Here is a 20,895-nt window from a genome sequence, read left to right as displayed (position 1 = left end):
TCAGGCCCCAGGGCCTCAGAGGCCCGAGACCCTGAGCCCCCAAGGCTGTGCTTAGCAGACAGCACGTGCAGAATTGCAAGACGCGGCACAGCCTTGCGTCCTTCTTTCTCCGCTGGCTTCTTCTTGCCTGAGCATTCTGAAAGCTTCCTTATCTCTGAAGGCATTTCAACCCCCTAGCACTGAGAGCCCTGTGCCATCCAATTCCCCGTCAAAGGAGTTAGAATAAGCATTCTGGGATTTACGGGGCAAGTTACCGTCACTGCGGCACCCTCCCCTTCCACTCCCATGATGGAGCTTTTAAATGATAGTTTTGTTTGAAAGTGCTGGCCTACAATGGATTGGGAAGAATTCTGCTCCCCAAAGATAGTTTAAGAAACAGCTGTTCCTGTCGGGGCACGTGCCTGGGTTCCCCTCAGCAGGAAGGACAAGGCCAGAGAATCAGGGGTTTTAAGCCAGCCTTGTCTGTGGGAGACCTTGTCTCAACAACACAACTCATTTGCGTGTTGCAGCATATGCCTTTAATACTGGCTTCTTTAGTTTTGTTTTGTTTTTTTCAAGGCAGGGTTTCTCTGTGTAGCCCTAGCTGTTCTGGAACTCTCTCTGTACACCAGGCTGGCCTCGGAGATCCACCTGCCTCTACCTCCCGGGTACTGGCATTAAAGGCATGCACCGCCAACTCCTGGCTAATATTGGCATTCTTAGGAGGAAGGCTAAGTGTAAGGATAGCATCAACCTGATCTCTGGATTCAGTTCCAGGATAGCCAGGGCTACACAGTGAAACTCTGCCTCAAAATAACAACAAACATCAGGCCAACTTTATATCTATCTATCTATCTATCTATCTATCTATCTATCTATCTATCTATCTTCTGTCTTTTGAGACAGGGTCTCACTGTGTACCCTGGCTGTCCTGAAACTCATTATGTAGCCCAAGCTGGCCTAGAACTCACAGGGATCCACTGCCTCCCAAGGGCTGGCATCAAAGGCGTGCACCACCATGCCCAGGCGTCTATTTTTATGTGTTATCACTGTGGTAACTGTTACTTTTGCTGCAGCAGTACCCAGGCCACAGCAGCAGAGTCGGTGAAGTGGGAGTTGCAGGCTCTCGTGAGCCACCTAACCTGGGTGCTAGGGACCAAACCCGGGTCCTTCGGAGGAGTGGGAGCTTAACCACTGAGCTATCTCTCCAGCCCCCTAGTTTTGTTTTATTCATGAGCTTGGTTCTGATATTTCCATTTTGCAAGTCACTGTGTTTTGCTCATGCTCATCCACCCAGTACCTTTCCCCAACCAACTCTATATTGTCTTTTTAAAAAACGTTTATTCATTTACTTATTGTGGGTGTGTTTGCACACGTACATACACACAAGTGCCTCAGCATTCCTGTGGAGGTCAAGAACGGCTTGGAGTTGCCTTTCTCTTTCTGCCAATTGTGCCGTCCTAGGGTCAGAACTCGGGTCAGAATTGGCAACGCGCACCGTTACTCACTGAGCGAGCCATCTTGCCAGCTCCACCTCCCCAAGTCCTGCAGCCAACATTGATAATGGCTGGATTTCATGTACTTAAAAAGCCATTCCAGGGATGGAGGCGTGGTCCAGTGTCAGAGCGCTTGCCAAGCCTACAAACTGCCTGAATTCCATCTCCAGCACCAAATGGGGAGGGGAAAAAAAACAGTCACTGGAGAGACAGGCAGGGTTCACCGTAGGTTGAGGCCAGCCTGGGCTAAATAGTGAGTTGGAGGCAAGTCAGGGAGTCCGCAGCAGGGCCCTGTTTCAGTGTCCCTCATTCCTTATGACAGTGCAGAGTAGACGGTGTCAGCAAGAATTCCCAACTATAGCTGGGCATGGTGGTGCAAGCCTTTAATCTCAGCACCCAGGAGGCAGAGGCAGGCAGACCGCTGTAAGTTCCAGGCCAGCCTGGTCTACAAAGCCAAGGCTACACAGAGAAACCCTGTCTCCAAAAACAAAACAACAACAAAAGAACTCCCAGCTGTGAGCTGGGTGGTGGTGGTGCACACCTTTAGTCTCAGCACTTGGGAGGCAGAGGCTGTGAGTTCAAGGCCAGCCTGGTCTACACTGTTAGTTTCAGGACAGCCAAGGCTACACAGAGAAACCCTGTTGCAGAAAAAACAAAACAAACAGAAAAGAATCCCCAAGTGTGGGGGCTGAAGAGATGGCTCAGCAGTTAAGAGCACTTTCTGCTCTTTCAGGGGACTCAGGTTTGATTCCCAGCACCCACATGGTGGTTCACAAATGTCCGTAGCTCCAGTTTCAGTGGATCTGCTCTTCTAGCCTCCATGGACACTACACATATAGTATACAAAAATACTTGCAGGCAAAATTACCCATACACATAAAATAATAAAATAAAAATTGAAAAGTAAAGAAGAAATCCCCAACTGTGCAGGCTGCAAATTTTCTTAGGGATGAGTCATTGTAAAACTCTGTAAGAGGCGGGACATGATTGCGTACTCCAGATTTCCTGGATAATAATGCGGCTGAAGCCAAAATAAGTTCAAGGCAAGCCCGGGCCTTTTAACTAATTGAGAAATTTTAACATTTGTTCATTTTGTTTGTGCGCATGCATTTGTACCATATGTGTGGTCAGAAAACAGCTCACAGAAGTCAATTCTCTCTTTCCACCATATAAATCCTGGGAATTGAAATCACGTTTGGCAGCAAACACACTTACTGAGCCATCTCACTGGCTCATATCCTGGGCAAACAAGTGAGGCCCTTTCTTTAAGCCAAGACAAGGGGCTCAGTGCTAGAGCCCCTGCCTAGAATCCCCCAGTGAGGGGCTGGGGCGTGGCTCAGTGGTAGAGCCTCTGCCTAGAATCCCCCAGTGAGGGGCTGGGGTGTGGCTCAGGGGTAGAGTCCCTGCCTAGAATCCCCCAGTGAGGGGCTGGGGTGTGGCTTAGTGGTAGAGCCCCTGCCTAGAATTCCCCAGTGAGGGGCTGGGGTGTGGCTAAGCTATAGAGCCCTTGCCTAGAATATGACAGTTTCCATCCCCAATATCACACACAAAAAAAGATTTTTTTTTACATAGGGTAATTTTTTTCTTTTTCTTTTTTTTTTTTTTTTCTTTTTGAGATGGGATTTCTCTGTGTAGCCTTGGCTGTCCTGGAACAGCTTTGTAGACCTAGACCAGGATGACCTCAAACTCAGAGTGATCTGCCTGCCTCTGCCTCCCTGAGTGCTAGGATTAAAGGTGTGCACCACCACGCCTGGCTTTTATTTTTTCCAAGACTTTCTTTGTGTAGCCCTAGCTGTCCTTGAACTAGCTCTATAGACCAGGCTGGCTTCAAGCTTACAGAGACCTGCCTGCCTCTGCCTCCTGAGTATTAGGATGCTTCATATAAAGGAACAATACCAAAGTCTCTCCTGATCTAAACTCTCTGCTGGTACAGAAACCAGCATTTGAACAATACAAAGACAAGCTTTACACTGCACAAAAGGACTATCCCAACTCGCACTTATGCTAACGCTCAGTTCACGTTTCCCACTTTTACACAGTTCAGATTCCCCTGCTGAGGGAATGGTGCTGCCTCCAGTGGGTGTGGGCGGGTGGGGGGGGTTTCTCATCTCAGGATAATTAAGGGACTCCCCCACAAACATGCCCAGAGACCAGAGATAAGCCCTCACTGAGACTCACTTCCTGCAGGATTCTAGGTCGTACCGGTTGGCAGTGAACACTGACCAACACAAATGTGCTTCCTATATCATGCCTGTGAATGTCTACGGACAGGTGTGTGTGGGGAAAGGTGTCCTAACCCACCTCTCTGTGTTCCACAGAATGGGGGCAACCTGCTGTGTGCGGTGGATGAATCCAATGATCATGTGCTCTCTGTGTGGGACTGGGCCAAGGAGATCAAGGTGGTGGATAGCAAGGTGGGTGGGCTTGCCACTCATACCCCCCCCGCCCGGGGGTGACACCTTTGGACCTGCTGTACCGTACGGTTAGACATCCGCAACCAGACTTGAACTTAAATGGAGGCTTTGGCATCATCCGCTGGGTGACCGTGCACATGGCTTCCACTGTGTGAGCCTCGGTTCCCTCCTGTTGAAAATGAGATCTGTTGTGCCATCCTCCTCACTGGAGAAAGGTTGGTGCAGTGTGGGTGGAACCAGGCTGGGCACAGAGTTAGGTACTATAAGATACTCCTTGAGTCCCAGAATGCAGGGGGAAGCGGGCAAAGATCATGGGTCTGAGTCTGGTCTGAACTACAAGACTTCCTCTTGCAAGAAAAAGGGATAGCTGGGCACAGTGGCGCGCGCCTTTGCCCCCAGCACTTGGGAGGAGGTGGATCACCGTGGGCATGGGCAGCCTGGTCCGCATGGTGAGTTTCAGTACAGTCAGGGCGGCATAGTGAAAGTCTCTCTCAAGGTGCAGGGCGGGGGTAGGAGGGTGTGATGGGAAGATAAATATTTGCCCAAGATCACATGGCTGGCCAGGCTGAGAGCAGGAAACTTGATTCTAGATTGGGGCCCCTCTTGAGGAAAGGAGAAGGGGATAAGAAAGTCCGTGAACTGGATCTGGACACAGCTGGTCTACAGCTGTGTCGCCTTAGGCAGGTGTTGACCTTCTCTGAGCCTCAGATGAAAGATACTGCGGCACTAAAGGTGCTTATCTTCCAGTAGACCCGGGGACTAGATGAGTCTTACAAAGCGCTCAGCCAGTGCGTAACAGAATAGGGCTCCAGAAGCACGCTGGTATACTGCCTGTTCGGCAAGCAAGCTGCACAGGGCAGTCCTGTGTGGGATGGGAGAGGCGTGGTCTCTGGTGGCTCTGAGGTCCTCATTCAGAATATGTCTATCAAAGTGCTCTAACGAGGCCGTGCTGGTGGCTACCTTCCACCCCACTGATCCCAGCCTGCTGATCACCTGTGGAAAATCACACATCTACTTCTGGACCCTGGACGGGGGCAGCCTGAGCAAGCGGCAGGGCCTGTTCGAGGTGAGTGCCGGGGACCTGAGGGCCAGGCAGGCCCCCGGGTAGACGGTCGGAGGGCTCCGAGGCTTGGTAGTAGAGGGATGCTGAGCTGCTACCTGCCAGGCCTCTGTGTCCTCATCTCTGTAAGGGAAGATTCTGCTGAACAGTGATGTGGGAAGGTCCAGCCGCTGACGGAACATGAAGCTTCAGGCAGATTGGAGTACACAGTGAATGGTGCTGACACGTTAGGAGTCACAGAGGCAGGCTGCAGGGAGAGGGGGCTGGGGAGACGGCTAGTAGAGAGAGTGATTACCACGAGTGCCTGAGGACTGGAGTTCCGGTCCCCAACCAAGTGAGCACAGTGGCATGCCTGTAATCCTTGGGAGGGGAGACAGAATTCCCAGGGCAAGTTAACTAGCTTGAGTAGCTGAACCTGTAAACTCCAGGTTTAACAGGAGATCTGCCTCGTTAAAATATGTGAAGAGCAATCAAGGAAGGGATATCTGACATCCCCTCCACATATGCATGCACACACACGTGAACACACTTAAGCAAGCATACACATACACACGAACAAACGTAGCCCATAGCACACACACAAACACACTTAGCATGAACACACACAAACACATAGAAGAGATACACAAATGCACACACACGCACATACATGAACACAATACCACACATAATACACACAAACACATGCTCACACATACATGAACACACAGCATGCATACACATAGCACACAGAATGTGTGCACACATACACACACATGAACACAATAACACACATTACACATAGACACAAATATGTGCATACACATGTGAGCACACAGCATGCACACACATAACACACAAAAATGCACGTATACACACACATGAACACACTACAAGCCCAGGAGGGGAGCATGTGTTTATAAGCTCAGCACTGGGGAAATGGAGCCTGCAGACCCTTGGCCTGTTGGTCAAGCCCCAGATCCCAGGGAGACCTTGACTGGAAAACCAGGTGGGGGAGCCAGGGACCATAGCTTGTGGTTAAGTGTGAAAATTGTTCTTGCACAGCACCCAAGTCCAGTTCCCGGCACCCACACCGGGCAGCTCCCAGGAATCCCACACCCACTTCTGACCTCTGCACGCACCTGTACGCATAGGCACATACACACAAATATACATATACACATACACACACTATACACAAACATATATACACATACACAGATATATACACACATACACGGGCACACACACACATAAACACATATACACAAACATATATACACATGCACACATGTACACACATAATAAAAATAAAAAACAAAGGTAGGCAAGATGGCTCAGCAGTTCAAAAGTGACAACCTGAGTTCAGTCCCTGTGGTATACATAATAGGCAGAACTGACTCCCATCGTTGTCCTCTGACCTTTACATGAACACTCTGGCACATATGTGCCCACACATACACATATAGCACAGAAACATAGAGAATAAATGAAAAGTGTATAGAAATATTTTAAAACACCAAATCAACACTCTGGGTGGTGTGTGGCACATACCTTTCAAAGCAGCACTTAGGAGGCAGAGGCAGGCAAGTCGCCATGAGTTCAAGGCCAGCCTGGGGCGACAGAGTAAGACTCCTACATCAACAAAGAAGAAGGAAGGAAGGAAAAGAAAGCAAGGAAAGGAAAACCAAACAAAGCCCAGGGGGTGCCTTCTGGGGAATGGCGGACAGTCGCTTCCTCTGGCCTCCCAGACGTGCACAAGCACAGAGACTCAGCACAGGAGATAAAAGGCCTAGGAGGGGAAGGGGTGCTTTAGAGAGGGCTCCCCACTCTTAGCTCGGAGGGAAGCATTAGGACAGGAGGTACAGAGAGAGATGAGCTGAGAGGCTAGAACAGGGTGCCCACAGCAGGGGGAAGAGAGGAAGCAGAGAAAACTGAAGGCACGACAGGCGGGGGTGGGGTGGTGAGAGGTTTGTCCCTGGGTGGGGAAGGCTCACAACATAGCCAGAACTCCCAGCTGGCCTGTGGGAGGAGAGGGGAAAGGCTGATATTCTCTGTGGGGTCTCCCACCCCAAACCACAGGGTTTCCCTAACCAAAAGACCTGGATGCCTATGACTGCACAAGGCCGTCCTGCTTCAGTGATGCGCTGACGCCTTCCCTCCTCTATCTTCCTGTCCTGCAGAAACACGAGAAACCAAAGTATGTGCTGTGTGTGACCTTCTTGGAAGGTGGAGACGTGGTCACTGGAGACTCAGGGGGGAACCTCTATGTCTGGGGCAAAGGTTAGTGTCAGCACACTGGTTGGGACTCCGGCCTTCATCTTTTCAAATACTCTTGGCTGAGGCTCCCTTTCTTTATCCATGCTCAGTGTCACTGTAGGATACATTTGTCCTCCTTTTCTAGAGTGCGTTTGTGTGTGTGTGTGTGTGTGTGCGCAGGTGTGCATGCTGGAACTGTTTGTCAAGTGACACAGTCACTGGTCCACGTTATTCACTGAGGCAGGTCTCTCAATCAGACCCAGAGCTCACACCAGCGTACAAAGCATCGCTAGCCAGCTTGCTCCTGTCTCCATCCTCCAAGGCTGGGCATTACGTGGGATCAGAATTCTGGTTGTCACACTTGAGTGGCCAGCGCTGAGTCCATGGGGCTGTCGTTCCAGCCCGCATGAGGGTAAATTCTTTTTTCCTTTTTCTTTCTTTTTAAACATTTTCTGGGAGCTGGCTCAGTGGTTAGGAGCACACTGCGCTCCGCCATAAGACCTGAGTTCCACATAGCACCTGTGTCAGGTGACCTGGAACTCCTGCTCTGGGAAATCTATCTCCTCTGGCCTGGAGTTGCAGCCACCTGCATTCATGCGCGCGCGCGCACACACACACACACACACACACACACACACACACACACTGTATACATAGTTAAAAATAAAAATAAATCTAACAATATGTAATATGTTGTGTGTCAGTGTTGAGCCTGCGTGTGTGTGTGTGTGTGTGTGTGTGTGTGTGTGTGTGTGTGTGCACTCTGTGCATGCAGTGCTCACAGAGGCCAGAAGAGGCCATCAGATTCCCGGGAACTAGAATTACAGGTGGCTGTGAACCACCATGTGGGGTGCTGGGGACTGAACCCAGATCCTCTGCAAGAGCAAACAAGTGCTTTTAACACCGAACCATCTCTCAGCCCTTAGGGCAAATTCTTATTTTCCAGCATCCTGGACAAGGCTCAGCCCAGGCATCCCAAGCTCTGCGAGGTCATTATCGGTTCCCCTCGCCTTATCCACTGCTAGTTTCATGTTAGCAACCAAGGTCTGAGCATAAATGTGTGAACTGACTCAGCTATAGCCAGTGTGAATGAATGGAGAGAAGATTCATGTCTGTATGAGTGGAAGAGTGGCAAGAGGGTCAGTGAACTGGTGGGTAGATTGGTGAATGAGTGGCTGTATGAATGGATGGGTAAATGAATGGGCACATCGGTAGATCAGGGGAGAGGGATATAGGCGAGAATGGATGAACTGATGGCTTCATCACTGGATGGATGGATGAGTGGGGGGGCAGGTCAGCAGGTAATTGAGAGGATGGATGGATGGATGGGTGGATGGGTGGAGATGGCCAGATGGATTGATGGACTAATAGATGGCCGGGTGGGTAGGTGGGTGGCTGAGGGGGTAGATTGATGGATGCAATGGGCAGATAGAAGAATCAGTGAATGAATGGGGGGTGGGGAGGAAGGAAGGCTTGATTGTTGGATCAGTAACTAGATTAATGTAGATGAATGTATGGGAGGCGGCTGGGTAGAAGGAAGTGCAGGAGCACTGACTGAGATCGTGGGTAGATGGGTGAATGAGTAGAGAGAGGAGCAGATAAATAGGTGGCAGAACTGAGGAAGGGGACATGGATGGGGGGGCAGACCATGAGACAGGGGAGTGGCTAAGTCAAAGATGGGAGGGTGGCTGGGAGTTCAGATAATTCAGCGCAGTCCACGGATGGTGGGCAGGTGGTAGGTACAAGGACCAGGAGAAAGGTAGAGATGAGTGGGTGGATGTGAGCCTCAAGGCTTTAGGCACCCACAGGGTTCAGTAAAGGGACGGCCTGCCCATGCCAGCTCCCACCCTGCTCTCCCCTCAGGTGGAAACCGCATCACCCAGGAAGTGTTGGGAGCCCATGACGGCGGCGTGTTTGGGCTGTGCACGCTGCGGGACGGGACACTGGTGTCAGGAGGGGGCCGCGATCGTCGGGTGGTCCTCTGGGGTTCAGACTACAGCAAGGTGCAGGAGGTGGAGGTGAGGACGAGGGGATGGGCGACGGCCTCCTAGGTTGTGGGAAGGCCCCTACCCCACCAGGGCGCTTAACACCCCACCTCACATGTATCCTGCACACACCTCTCCCCTCTCAGGTGCCGGAGGACTTTGGCCCGGTCCGCACCGTGGCAGAGGGCCGGGGAGACACCCTCTATGTGGGCACCACCCGTAACTCCATCTTGCTTGGCTCAGTGCACACAGGTTTCTCGCTGCTTGTGCAGGTAAGTGACTCTCCCGCAGTTCTTCCCCACCCCCCTCCCGCTGCCATCGTCATCGCTTTCGCCGCAACCTCCCTTCCTCTTTACATCCTGCCGCATCCCTTTTTTTTTTGGCCTGGGAAACCCCACATCCCTTCCCTTCGGTTGTCTCCCTTCACCTGGGTCCTCCCACACTGCCCCGGCCCAGGAACTCCCCAAAGGGTCACCTGCCTTCTAACGTGAGTCCCTAGCATCTCTCCTCCCAATAGACTGCCTCTTGCTCATATGCTTGGGTTAGCACCCTTCCGTCTGGTGGCCTCGCACACTCTCCTACAGCTCAGCTCCTCAGATCTTAGAAGGCCTTCCCAGGATTGGCCTATTTACTTCTTCTTTCTTCCCCACCCTCCTCCTCATTTTCCTTTTCCTCCCTTTCTTCCTTCCTTTTTTGTTTTGTTTTGTTCTTCGAGACAGGGTTTCTTTTTGTAATAGCTCTGACTGCCCTAGAACTCTTTGTAGACCAGACCAGGCTGGCCTCAGACTCACAGAGATCCACCTGCCTCTGCCTCCTGAGTATTGGGATTAAGGGCACGTGTCACTGCGCCCAGCTTCTTTCTTTCCTTGTCTTTGAGATTTGAGGCTGCCCCCCAAACTCACAGTGGGGCCAAGGCTGGCCTTGGGCGCCTGACCCCCCAAGCACTTGGATTACAGGCACACCCCCACACTGGGCTCTGATTTCTCCTTGCTGCTCACATGCCCAGTCCTCTCTCACTGGCATGCCATACTCAGTTTAACCCACCTGGCAGGAGGCAGTGTAGCATAGACGCCAGGAAGTTGGAGTCTGGGCCTTGGCTGCTTGTATGGAAATCGCAGCCCTTTGCTCATGAGCTGTATGATACTGAGTCACCTCTCCGTGGAGCCATGAGATAGAGAGCGACCACGTGAGGTTTGGCGAGGATCTGAATCATCACAGTGTACCATCAAAACCGGGCTCTGAGACAAAGGACTCGCTCAGTGTCCTGGTCCTCGGTGCTCAAAGGTCCCCTTTCCTTACCTGATCCTTGCGTTTTCTCTGCAAGTCCAGCTGGAATCTGTGCTGCTGCATTTAGATGCCACTTTGACCATGCTTTCTATAAGAAAATAGAGGAAAGATGGGGCTGGGGGGGTCGCTGAGTCGGTAAAGCACTTGCCCCTCGAACATGAAGACCAAGCTTAACCCACAGAACCAGTGTTGAATGCTGGGTGATGTGTGCCCGGCATGGAGGTGGCAGAGGCTGAAGGAGCCCTTCTCAAAGGAAGTGGACAAATTCCTGAGGATGACCACAGCCCGAAAGATAGAGGAAAGCAAGGCTAGCAGGATTTCTTTTATTATTATTATTTTATTAAATATGTGGGTGTTTTGCCTGCAGTTCTGTGCATATATGTGCGTGCCCATATTGGCCAGGAGAGGGCACCAGATCCCTTAAAGCTGGAGCTACAGGTGGCTGGTTGTCCTGTGCTTGCTGGGAATAGGAACCAGAGTCCTCAAAGAACAGACAACTGAGTTTATGACAGAGGCAGCCCCTGCTCCCCTTACTCGGGCACCCACATGGAGCTGGAGCTGCCAGTCGGCTACATCTGAGCAGGGGGGTCTAGATCCTCTCCATGCATGGTCCTTGGTTGGTGCATCAGTCTCTGGAGGACCCCCTGGGCCCACATTTTTTTTTTAGATTTGTTGGTCTCCTGGTGGAGCTCCTGTCCGGCTCTTTGATCACTTGCACCTGGCAATGCAGCCTTGCCAGGCCACAGAGGAAGAGGATCCAGGCAGTCTTGAGGAGACCTGATAAGCTATGGGCAGAGGGCAGAGAACTCCTCCTTTCAGTGGACTAGGGGAAGGGCATAGGGGGGAAGAGGGAAGGAGGAGTTGAGGGAGGGGGCTTTGATGGGGATATATAATGATTAAAATGTGAAAATTTTTTTAAAAGAGTAATCAGGAAAAGGGGTCCTCTGAAAGAACAGCCTGTGCTTTTTATTTTTCTTTTTTTTCTCTCTTGAGACAGGGTTTCTCTGTGTAGCCCTGGCTGTCCTGGAACTAGCTCTGTAGACCAGGCTGGCCTCAAACTCAGAGATTTGCCTGCCTCTGCCCCCTGAGCGCTGGGATCAAAGGCGTGCGGCACCACTGGGTGTAGCCAGTGCTCTTACACTGGGCCTTCCCTCTAGCCCCGGGGGTTCCTTTCAATCGTTTATTTGTGGATTTTGTTTGTTTCCTTGAGACAGGGTCTCCTGGTGTGTCCGTGGGTAGCTTTGAATTCTCCGGCTGGACTTGGAGCTGTATGCCAGCATCCGTGGCTCGGCTGGCAGGACTTTCTTTCCCTGAAGCAAGACAGGACTTTAACAGCCTCTGTGAATGTTTATGTCGCTATGTTGGTTTTTTGGAGACAGGATCTTTCTGGGTAGCCCAGGCTGGCTTCCAACCTGGTCTGCCTCACGCCTCCCCGTGTGTAGGTGTGCTGGTGCAAGCCACCACGTCCAGCTCTTTCTTATGTTAGTGATGTATATTAGTAGAGCATGAACATAACTGTGGTAGTAAGTAGTAGTAAGATGTCACTACAGCTTGAGCAGAACTGACTTTCTCTCAGGTATATTGTTGCCTGTTTGACTGTAGTTATTGCCATTTCGGGGGCTAATAATTACCAGTGACTTTTATTTTCTCTGAGGGCCTTCTTTAACCTAGCCTGTGTTTACCATTTTCTTTCTTTCTTTCTTTTTTTTTTTTTAAGATTTATTTTGTTTATTTATTATATATACAGTGTTCTGCCTGCATGCCAGCAGAGGGCACCAGATCTCATTCTAGATGGTTGTGAGCCACCCTGTGGTTGCTGGGAATTGAACTAGGACCTCTGGAAGAGGAGCTAGTGCTCTTAACCTCTGAGCCATCTCTCCAGCCCTCATCTCTCCAGCGCCTACCATTTTCATTCATTCGTTTCTGGCTGTTTTTTGTTTGTTTGGTTGATTTGGTTTGGTTTGGTTCTTTTGTTTTTCAAACCCAAAGTTTCTCTGTAACCCTGGCTGTCCTGGAACTCACTCTGTAAAACAGGCTGGCCTTAAACTCATGGAGATCTTCCTGACATTTCCTCCCAAGTGCTGGGATTAAAGGTGCCACTTCTGCCAGGTTCATTAAAATTTTTTTTGTGGTGCTGAGAATTTGAACCCAGTCCTTCAGACATGCTAGGCAAGTGCTTTTCTACAGAGCCACACCCCCAGCCCATCACTGGCACTTTCTAGGCAGAAGCTCTACCACTGAGCTGTATTTCCAGCGCTTTTAGTTATTTTTTTGTTTTTGTTTTGAGACAAGGTATTGTATAGCCCAGGATGGCCATGAGGGCAACCTTGAAGTCCTGATCCTCCTGCCTCCACATACTGAGTGCTAGGTTTGTGTCACTGTGCCACTTTTCCATTCATGTTCTGAGGGAGCACAATAATGCTTTGAAAAACATGGGATAATTGTCTCCATTTTATAGAATATGAAATTGAGGCTCTAAATTGGGCATAGTGGTATATACCTATGATCTCAGCAGCCAGGGGTCTGAAGAACAGGAGGATTTCTATGAGTTCCAGCCTATCCTTGATAAGAAAGGGAAGCCCTGTCTCAAAAACAAACAGGGCTAGGTGGATGGCTCAGTTGGTAAAACTCTTGCTAAACACAAGACCCTGATTTGATTTCCCCAGAGCCCATGTATAAGAGCTGGGCGAGGTAACACACCTGGGATCTCAGGACTGGAGAGGCTGAGAATGCTGATCTGTGGGGCTTGCTAGCCCACCTGTCTATCCAAGTCGGTGTGTTCTAGCTTTAAGGAGAGACCCTGTCTCAAAAAGCTGAAATAAGATAAAATAGAGCAGGGGCCAGTGAGAAGGCTCAGTGGGAGAATCACTTGCCACCAAGCCTGAGGACCTGGGTTCAATCCCTGAAAACTCCAGGATTTAAGGAAAGACCTCGCTCTCTCAAGTTGTCATTTGATCTCCAAACACAGGCCTTGTCAATACACACACACACACACACACACACACACACCACACACACACACACACACACACAGAGACACCCACAAAATAAATGAGTGTAGTTAAAAAAGGGAGTTGAGAGCGAGAGATGAAGGTACTTAACACTGACTTCTGGCTTCTGTGCTCGGATGCATACACGTACACACACAGGACTACACACTGGAACATTCACACACACAGAGGAACACACACATACATGAATACACACACCACCACACCAACAAAAAGCTGAGGTTCCAAGGTGAGGTCAGCTGACTAGGTGGCTGGCTCCCACCATCAGGAAAAAAGCCCAGAGTCCACCATGTGACCTTAGACCTCTCAGCTTTGTTCTCAAGACAAAGACCACTGGGCTTTTCCCAGGCCCTTCTGGCTGAAACACGGGAGGCAGGTAGCAAGGCTGGATGGAACCTGTGTGACTGAGGTCAAATTCTGAGCCACCTCCTCCCCTTCCATTCTGCAAAGGAAAAAGCAAAGGGCTTGGGGAAGGGATAGGGTTTCCTCTAAGCCACAGGGCAGTCTGAGTCAGCCAGCTGTGGGAGAGGCACCTTTGCAGCTTGCCTGGGCTGCTGGCAGAGCTGTTCCTTCCCACTGTCTTCCTTTCTTCCTGTAGGGACATGTGGAAGAGCTGTGGGGCCTGGCCACACATCCTGGCCGGGCGCAGTTTGTCACGTGTGGACAGGACAAGTTGGTGCATCTGTGGAGTTCAGAAACCCACCAGCCCCTGTGGAGCAGGACCATTGAGGTAATTGGATGGGAATGCAGACACGGGGTTCTGCAGAAGCTGCTGCTGTTCACACTTCAGGGCTCAGTGTATCTGGTGATGGCTACTTGTGGTCTCTTTAAGAAGGCTATCTAGCCAGGCAGTATTTGTGAGTTCAAGGCCAGCCTGGTTTACAGTGAGTCCCCTGTCTTATAAGGGGAAAAAATGTAGGAAGAGAGGAGAGAATAAATTTCTCCTATATTAGCATATAATAGAAAGGGGTATGGCTTCTGGTCATTTCTGGAAGTCATTGGAGAGCAGCAGGCCAAATTAGGAGCTGGTTCTGAGGCTGGGGAGTACCTAGATAGACTTGGGACCTCAGCTCTTTTTCCTTCCTTCCCAGGACCCTGCCCGTTCGGCTGGCTTCCACCCCAGTGGCTCTGTCCTGGCGGTGGGCACAGTGACTGGCAGGTACTACTAAGTATAGGCCAAGTCCTTAGCAGTTCCTTTCCCTTTATCCCTTAGAGGCCTTTCATTCTAAATCTGCTGCTTCCTGAGGGCCTATCTGTAGCCCCGCCCCTTGCATTCAGCGTACCCCCTTTAGGGCTCAGTCCACGTATTTGAAGGGCTATGGGCTCCTAAGAGGGAAGAGGTGAGAGATGAAAGGGCGGGGCTTATTTATCTGCCTGTCACAGCCTGTCTCCGCGCCTCACTGTCTGGCTCCACCCATAGCGGTCAGGCCCCGCCCCCTGCTTTGCATTTGGGAGGCACTTTTCTCTCCTGCAGGCCCCACACACTGCTCTACCTTATCAACGGAGGCTCATACTTCCCCGTCTCACGCCTTCTCCTTCAAGGTGGCTGCTGCTGGACACAGACACCCACGACCTGGTGGCTATCCACACAGATGGCAATGAGCAGATCTCTGTGGTCAGCTTCTCGCCAGGTAGGAAGGCATGCTTTGGGGACTAAGATTCAGCAGTAGGGGCTGGGAGGTGAGGGGCCAGTCAGGGAGGGAGGTGGGGACTGTGGAGGAGGGGCGGGGCCTGGGTGTCTCCTCATAGACCCTCCCCCTCCCCAGACGGGGCGTACCTGGCTGTGGGCTCCCACGACAACTTGGTGTACGTGTACACGGTGGACCAGGGCGGCCGCAAGGTCAGCCGCCTGGGCAAGTGCTCGGTGAGTGGGCAGTGGTCCCCAGCCCGCGCCACCACCCCGCCCGGCGGGGTGCAAAGTTAATCGTTTTTCTACCACAAGGGAGCCACAGCTTCACAACGCACTGACTTTTTTTTTCTTGCCCATCTCCATCCCTTACTGTGTTCCAAGCCGCCCCTTCTTCGTGCAGCTCCAACCCTCACCTTCCGAGCCCGGCCCCCGTTTGCAGCCCCGCCCCGGCATCCTTAACCTCTCCCTCCCGTCCCAGGAGCGCCTCTGTGGAGCCCCGCCCCTCGCATTCAAACCCCACCCCCTGTGTGGACTTCTGCCCACGGATTCTAAATTGCCCTTGTCTTCTGAGCGCTGTCGTCAGCCCCGCCCGCCCGTAGCAGTCTGGCCCTGCCCCCACCCTCAGAAGACCTGTGTACCCTCCTCCTACCCAGTGTGTTTTCGCCCCGTGTATTTTGCCTCCCAATCCTGATATAATCCATCCCCTTTCCCTGGCTCAGCCCTCGCCTGTGCTCTGAGTGACCCTTGTGTCCCCTGCAGGGCCATTCCAGTTTTATCACTCACCTGGATTGGGCCCAGGACAGCACCTGCTTTGTCACCAACTCCGGAGACTACGAGATTCTGTACTGTGAGTTCTCGGACCCTGGCCGGCTTCCTCTCTTCTGCCGCTTCATTTGCATGCGCTGTGCTTATAGCTTCCTTGTTCCTTGAGCTAGTCTGAGCCGATCCGATTTGGAACTCCGCAATCTCTAGCTTGTGATTTCTTTCCCATTGTTTCCCTCCTGCTTTGATGAATGGACAGCAGGTTTTTATCCAAAAATATCCAGCTCGTGTTTTGGCGTGCCAGCGCCCAAAATCTAGCCTTCAGCTGGCCCAGAGAGACAAATAGAAGTCCAGGGACCTTTGACCTCAGTGCTGGGATATCTGGGAAATAGATTGGCTAGTGGTAGTTCTTCAGGCACTGAACCATCTCTCCCGGTTGTCCGCCCTAGGGGACCCCGCTACCTGTAAGCAGATCACCAGTGCAGACAGCGTGAGAAACGTGGAATGGGCCACCAGTACCTGTGTGTTGGGTTTTGGGGTGTTTGGTAAGTTCTGGCTTGGGGACATTTCACTGAGGACCCGAGCTCTGAGAAAAAAAAACACTGACTTGTGGTTTTCATAGTCATATTGGCGGCATCCAGATTGGGGAACTCACTTCTTCACTGCTTGGATGGTATTAGCCAAAGAGGAAGGGCAGAGGAAAATGACCACCAAAGTCCCTCAGAGCTTTGATGAAATGAAACCAAATGCATGGGACCCCGGGCCCAGACGGCTCCACCCTAAAGCCTCTCCAGCCACTCGCTTCATTGTTATCACAAGCGGCATGAGCTCCGTTGACCGCTGTAGTGGTGGCCATTGTGAGCTGCGCTCTTCTGGAGCTCCAAGTCCAATGGGGGAGGCAGCTCACTCCAAACAGTGTGACCCACACGGGGACCAGCTGGAATATATGAAATGGCACCGGGCAAAGAGTGTTGGGCCAAGTCTTTGAAGAAATTAGGGAGGGCCTCCTTGAGAGAGAGACATGTGAGGTGGGGCCTGGAGGGTCAAGCCACACCCCCAGCCCCTCACTGGGGGATTCTAGGCAGGGCTCTACCACTTATCAACACCCCAGCCCCTCACTGGGGGATTCTAGGCAGGTGTTCTACCACTGAGCCACACCCCCAGCCCCTCACTGGGGGATTCTAGGCAGAGACTCTACCACTGAGCCACACCCCAGCCCCTCACTGGGGAATTCTAGGCAAGGGCTCTACCACTGAACTACACCCCAGCTCCTCACTGGGGGATTCTAGGCAGGGGCTCTACCACTGAGCCACAGCCCAGCCCCTCACTGGAAGATTCTAGGCAGGGGCTCCACCACTGAACCACACCCCTACCTCTTTAGTGGAGGATTCTAGGCTGGGGCTCTACCATTGAGCCATGTCCTGAGCTTTTTGCTTTTAACTTTTGAGATAAGCCTCAAAGGTCGTAAAGGAGGTCTTGAATTTTTTCTTGTTTCCCTTATGCCCAGCTTGCAGGCAGATTTTTATCACTTTTCTTGTCTTGTCTTCAGGGATCTGGCCGGAGGGGGCAGATGGCACAGACATCAATGCTGTGGCCCGCTCTCACGATGGGAAGTTACTGGTTTCTGCTGACGACTTCGGCAAAGTGCACCTGTTTAGCTATCCCTGCTGTCAGCCCAGAGTGAGTCTGTCGGAGGGCCCGTGGTGATGGGGTTGGAGGCAGCATTCACTCCTTGTGGGGATATCTGCTTTATTTTTGGAAAAGGGTCTCCGGTAACCCAGGCTTGCTTCAAAGTCCATATATAGACAAAGGTGACCTTGAATTCCCAGAAACCCCCATGCTTCAGCCTCCCCAGAGCTAGGATCACAGATGCGCACCCTCAGGCCAAGTCTATGTGTTGCTAGAGATGGAGTCCAGGGTCTCCTGCCTTCTTGGCTGCCTCCCTAGCCTTCTGTTGTTCATCTTTTCATTTTCTTGAGGAGACTCACTCCTCTCTGTACCTCAGTTTCTCACATCTTTAGGGTATCTTAATGGCACGGGGTCATTCATAGGGTTCTGGGATAGAACTTGTAGCTCTGAGGTTGTTATCCGCATTCTCTTTTTAAGATTTATTATCTATACAGTGTTCTTCCTGCATCTACACCTCAGGCCAGAAGGGGGCACCAGATCACAATAGATGGTTGTGAGCCACTGTGTGGTTGCTGGGAATTGAACTCAGCACCTTTGAAAGGGCAGAAAGTGCCCTTAACCTCTGAGCCGTCTCTCCAGTCCCCTCATATTCTCTTTTTAAACACATATTCTCTTTTTTAAAATGAGCACCTACTGTGTGCCTGGGCAAATAAGATGCATGAGGCCACTGCCCTCAGCAGGCTGAGTGCAAGACTATAGGGCTGAGGGCTTGAATTCCCAGCATCCATTATTCCCCTCTAGGCCTAGGATGAAGACCGACTTCTGCAGAACCAAGTGACTGATGAAAGCAGTTGCCTGAGGCTGACAGTGTCTGCTCCTTACTACACCCAACCTTTTTCCTTAATAAAATAGAATTAGGGTTTCATGAAGATATTTTAATGTAACTTAAGCATAAGGTTTTAGAGAAAAGCACTCAGAAGAAAGACCTCTGGGAGCATGGGTGTGGCCTCCTGGGCGTGGCCTCCTGGGTTTCTCAAAGAGGAGGAAAGTAAGCCATATCTGAGTGTGAGATCTGGCTGCTCATGCAAGAATTGCCACACCCCACTTTTAATGGGAACTTGGCTCAGTGAAGCCAGCTCTTATAAATTTTATCTATCCTTTATCTTCAGTGTTGAGGATAGAACCAAAGGCATCATGTAAACTATGCAAAGGCTCTACAGTGAGCCACACCCCAGCCCCTCACTGGGGGATTCTAGGCAGGGATCTCCCACTGAGCCACAACCCCAGCTCCTCACTGGGGGATTCTAGGCAGGAGCTCTACCACTGAGCCACACCCCAGCCTCTCACTGGGGGACTCTAGGCAGGGGCTCTTCCACTGAGCCACGCCCTTAGCATGTAAATGTGCTTGCTGCCAACCCTAATGGCCTGAAGTCAATTCTCAGGACCTTTTTTTTTTTTAAAGATTTTATTTATTTATTTTATGCATTTATATTAGTGCTGTATCTGCATGTGCACCTGCAAGCTAGAAGAGAGCAGTTAAGGGTATAGATGGTTGTGAGCCACCATGTGATTGCTGGGAATTGAAATCAGAACCTCTGGAAGAGCAGCCAGTGCTCTTAACCATTGAGCCATCTCTCCAGCCCCTCAGGACCTTTATGAGGGAGAAAACCAGCTTCCGTGCATTGTCTGCTGACCTCCACATGTGCTGAATGGTAGATGTACATACACACACACACACACACACACACACACACACACACACACACAAATATGCTTTTAAAGGGGAGGGGGCTCTGGAGAGATGGCTCAGCAGGTAAGAGAATACTGCTCTTTTTGAGGACCCGAGCTCACCAAGTGGTCACAGCCACCTTATATTCAGCTCCGGGAGATCCAAGGCCTTTCTTGGCCTCCACAGGCACCTGTACCAGCCCATACTATGACGTGTAATATATACACGTAATGAAAAAATTAAAAATAAGCCAGGCAGTAGTGGTGCATGCCTTTAATCGCAGCACTCAGGAGGCGGAGGCCTGTGTATCTCTGTGAGTTCAAGGCCAGTCTGGTATATAGACTGAGTTCCAGGACATCCAGGGTTACATAGTAAGACCCTGTCTCAAAAACCAAAAACATAAATAAATAAACGGTTAATTAACTATACAGAAAAAAACCTGTAGCACACACAAAATTTATTTAAAGGCTTCGAAGAAAATGACAATGGCCTCCATGTGACTTTGTCCATCTGACTTTTTTTTTTTTTTCATCCTATAGGCCCTCAGCCACAAATACGGCGGACACAGCAGCCATGTGACTAACGTGGCCTTCTTGTGGGATGACAGCGTGGTTCTAACTACTGGGGGGAAAGACACGAGTGTCCTTCACTGGCGGGTGGTCTGAAGCGGGGGTGTGGGGCCAAGGTGGAGTCCCGCAGCAGGACTGAGTTCTATTTTTTGGGAGATGTCTATCGAGGAGTAGAGTAATATATACCCAGAGTATGTCTATAGCAAAGGGGGTTATGGGGGAGGGCGGGTGAGCACACAGACAGATAGAAGCCTCTATTTATCTGGGTGGGAAGGATAGGCCGCTGTGCCTTGGGGAGCCATTAGTGTTTGGTTTGGGGTGGTCTTTTTTTTTTTTTAAGTTTATTCTTTTATATCATCCAGAAATACAGACTTATGCACTGAGCTGTCTGGAGTCTGGTCTGTGTATTTGGAGTGTGTGTGTGTGTGTGTGTGTGTGTGTGTGTGTATTGTGGGGGCCAGAGGTAAAAATCAATGTGTCTTTCTCCATTGTTCTCCACTGAATTCTTTTTAAGGTTTTGTTTTGTTTTTGTTTTTAAGACAGGGTTTCTCTGTGTAGCCCTGGCTGTGGCTGTCCTGGACTCGCTTTGTAGACCTTGAACTCACAGAGATCTGCCTGCCTCTGCCTCCCACGTGCTGAGATTAAAGTGCACCACCTCACCTGGCCTCTTTTTTTTTTATGTTTTTAAAATAAATTATATGTAGGAGTGTGTGTCTCTATGGGTGTATGACCATATGTGTGCAGTTGCCCATGGAGGCCAGAAGAGGGCGATAGATCTCTGGATTTGTAGTTACAGGCAGTCTTGAGCTACCGATGTGAGTGCTGAGCAAGAGCAGCAAGTGCTCTTCCCCCAGAGCCATTGCTCCAGGCCCCTCTGCTTTGTTTTTTGAGACAGTCTTTCTTATTTGAACCTGCCGTTGGCTACCCTGGCTGTCCAGCAATCCCCAGGAGTCCTCCTCCACCTCTGCAGAGCTGGGATTAAAGATCTATGCTGCCATGTTCAGATCTTACGTGGCTGCTAGAGACCGATCAGTCCCCCGTGTTTGCCTGGTAGGCACTTTGCTGACGGCTACCTCCTCAGCCTCTAGAGAGGATCGTTATTTTTC

The 20,895-nt window shown here is 50.9% G+C and overlaps 1 protein-coding gene and 1 long non-coding RNA gene across 5 annotated transcripts in view; one reads left to right on the top strand and one right to left on the bottom strand.

Moving 5' to 3' along the window:
* Eml2 (EMAP like 2) overlaps positions 1 to 20,172 on the top strand; it is a 30,738-nt gene extending 10,566 nt beyond the window's left edge. For 3 of the 4 annotated variants that reach the window (XM_021642144.2, XM_021642145.2, XM_021642146.2), the window contains 13 exons: positions 3,794 to 3,889; positions 4,821 to 4,955; positions 7,112 to 7,211; positions 9,051 to 9,205; positions 9,319 to 9,444; positions 14,069 to 14,200; positions 14,562 to 14,629; positions 15,013 to 15,101; positions 15,237 to 15,334; positions 15,860 to 15,947; positions 16,312 to 16,407; positions 17,412 to 17,542; positions 19,760 to 20,172. In XM_021642144.2, coding sequence (XP_021497819.1) covers positions 3,794 to 3,889; positions 4,821 to 4,955; positions 7,112 to 7,211; positions 9,051 to 9,205; positions 9,319 to 9,444; positions 14,069 to 14,200; positions 14,562 to 14,629; positions 15,013 to 15,101; positions 15,237 to 15,334; positions 15,860 to 15,947; positions 16,312 to 16,407; positions 17,412 to 17,542; positions 19,760 to 19,885 — 1,440 coding nt within the window. In that variant the 3' untranslated portion in view covers positions 19,886 to 20,172. Of the gene's footprint in view, positions 1 to 3,793; positions 3,890 to 4,820; positions 4,956 to 7,111; positions 7,212 to 9,050; positions 9,206 to 9,318; positions 9,445 to 14,068; positions 14,201 to 14,561; positions 14,630 to 15,012; positions 15,102 to 15,236; positions 15,335 to 15,859; positions 15,948 to 16,311; positions 16,408 to 17,411; positions 17,543 to 19,759 lie in introns of those variants that run through there. The other variant, XR_002476574.2, reaches the window with a different exon arrangement.
* Positions 1,301 to 10,736, bottom strand: LOC132648107 (uncharacterized). Its single transcript, XR_009586485.1, has 2 exons — positions 10,472 to 10,736; positions 1,301 to 7,105 (listed from the first exon to the last, which is right to left on the bottom strand). It is a non-coding gene; the product is annotated as an uncharacterized LOC132648107 (long non-coding RNA).
* Positions 20,173 to 20,895: the final 723 nt, after the last annotated feature.

The sequence above is a fragment of the Meriones unguiculatus genome, chromosome 1 (assembly GCF_030254825.1).
Source record: "Meriones unguiculatus strain TT.TT164.6M chromosome 1, Bangor_MerUng_6.1, whole genome shotgun sequence".
NCBI lineage: Eukaryota > Metazoa > Chordata > Mammalia > Rodentia > Muridae > Meriones > Meriones unguiculatus.
The sequence above is the reverse complement of the archived record's forward strand: the minus strand, read 5'-3'. Positions and strand labels throughout refer to the sequence as shown.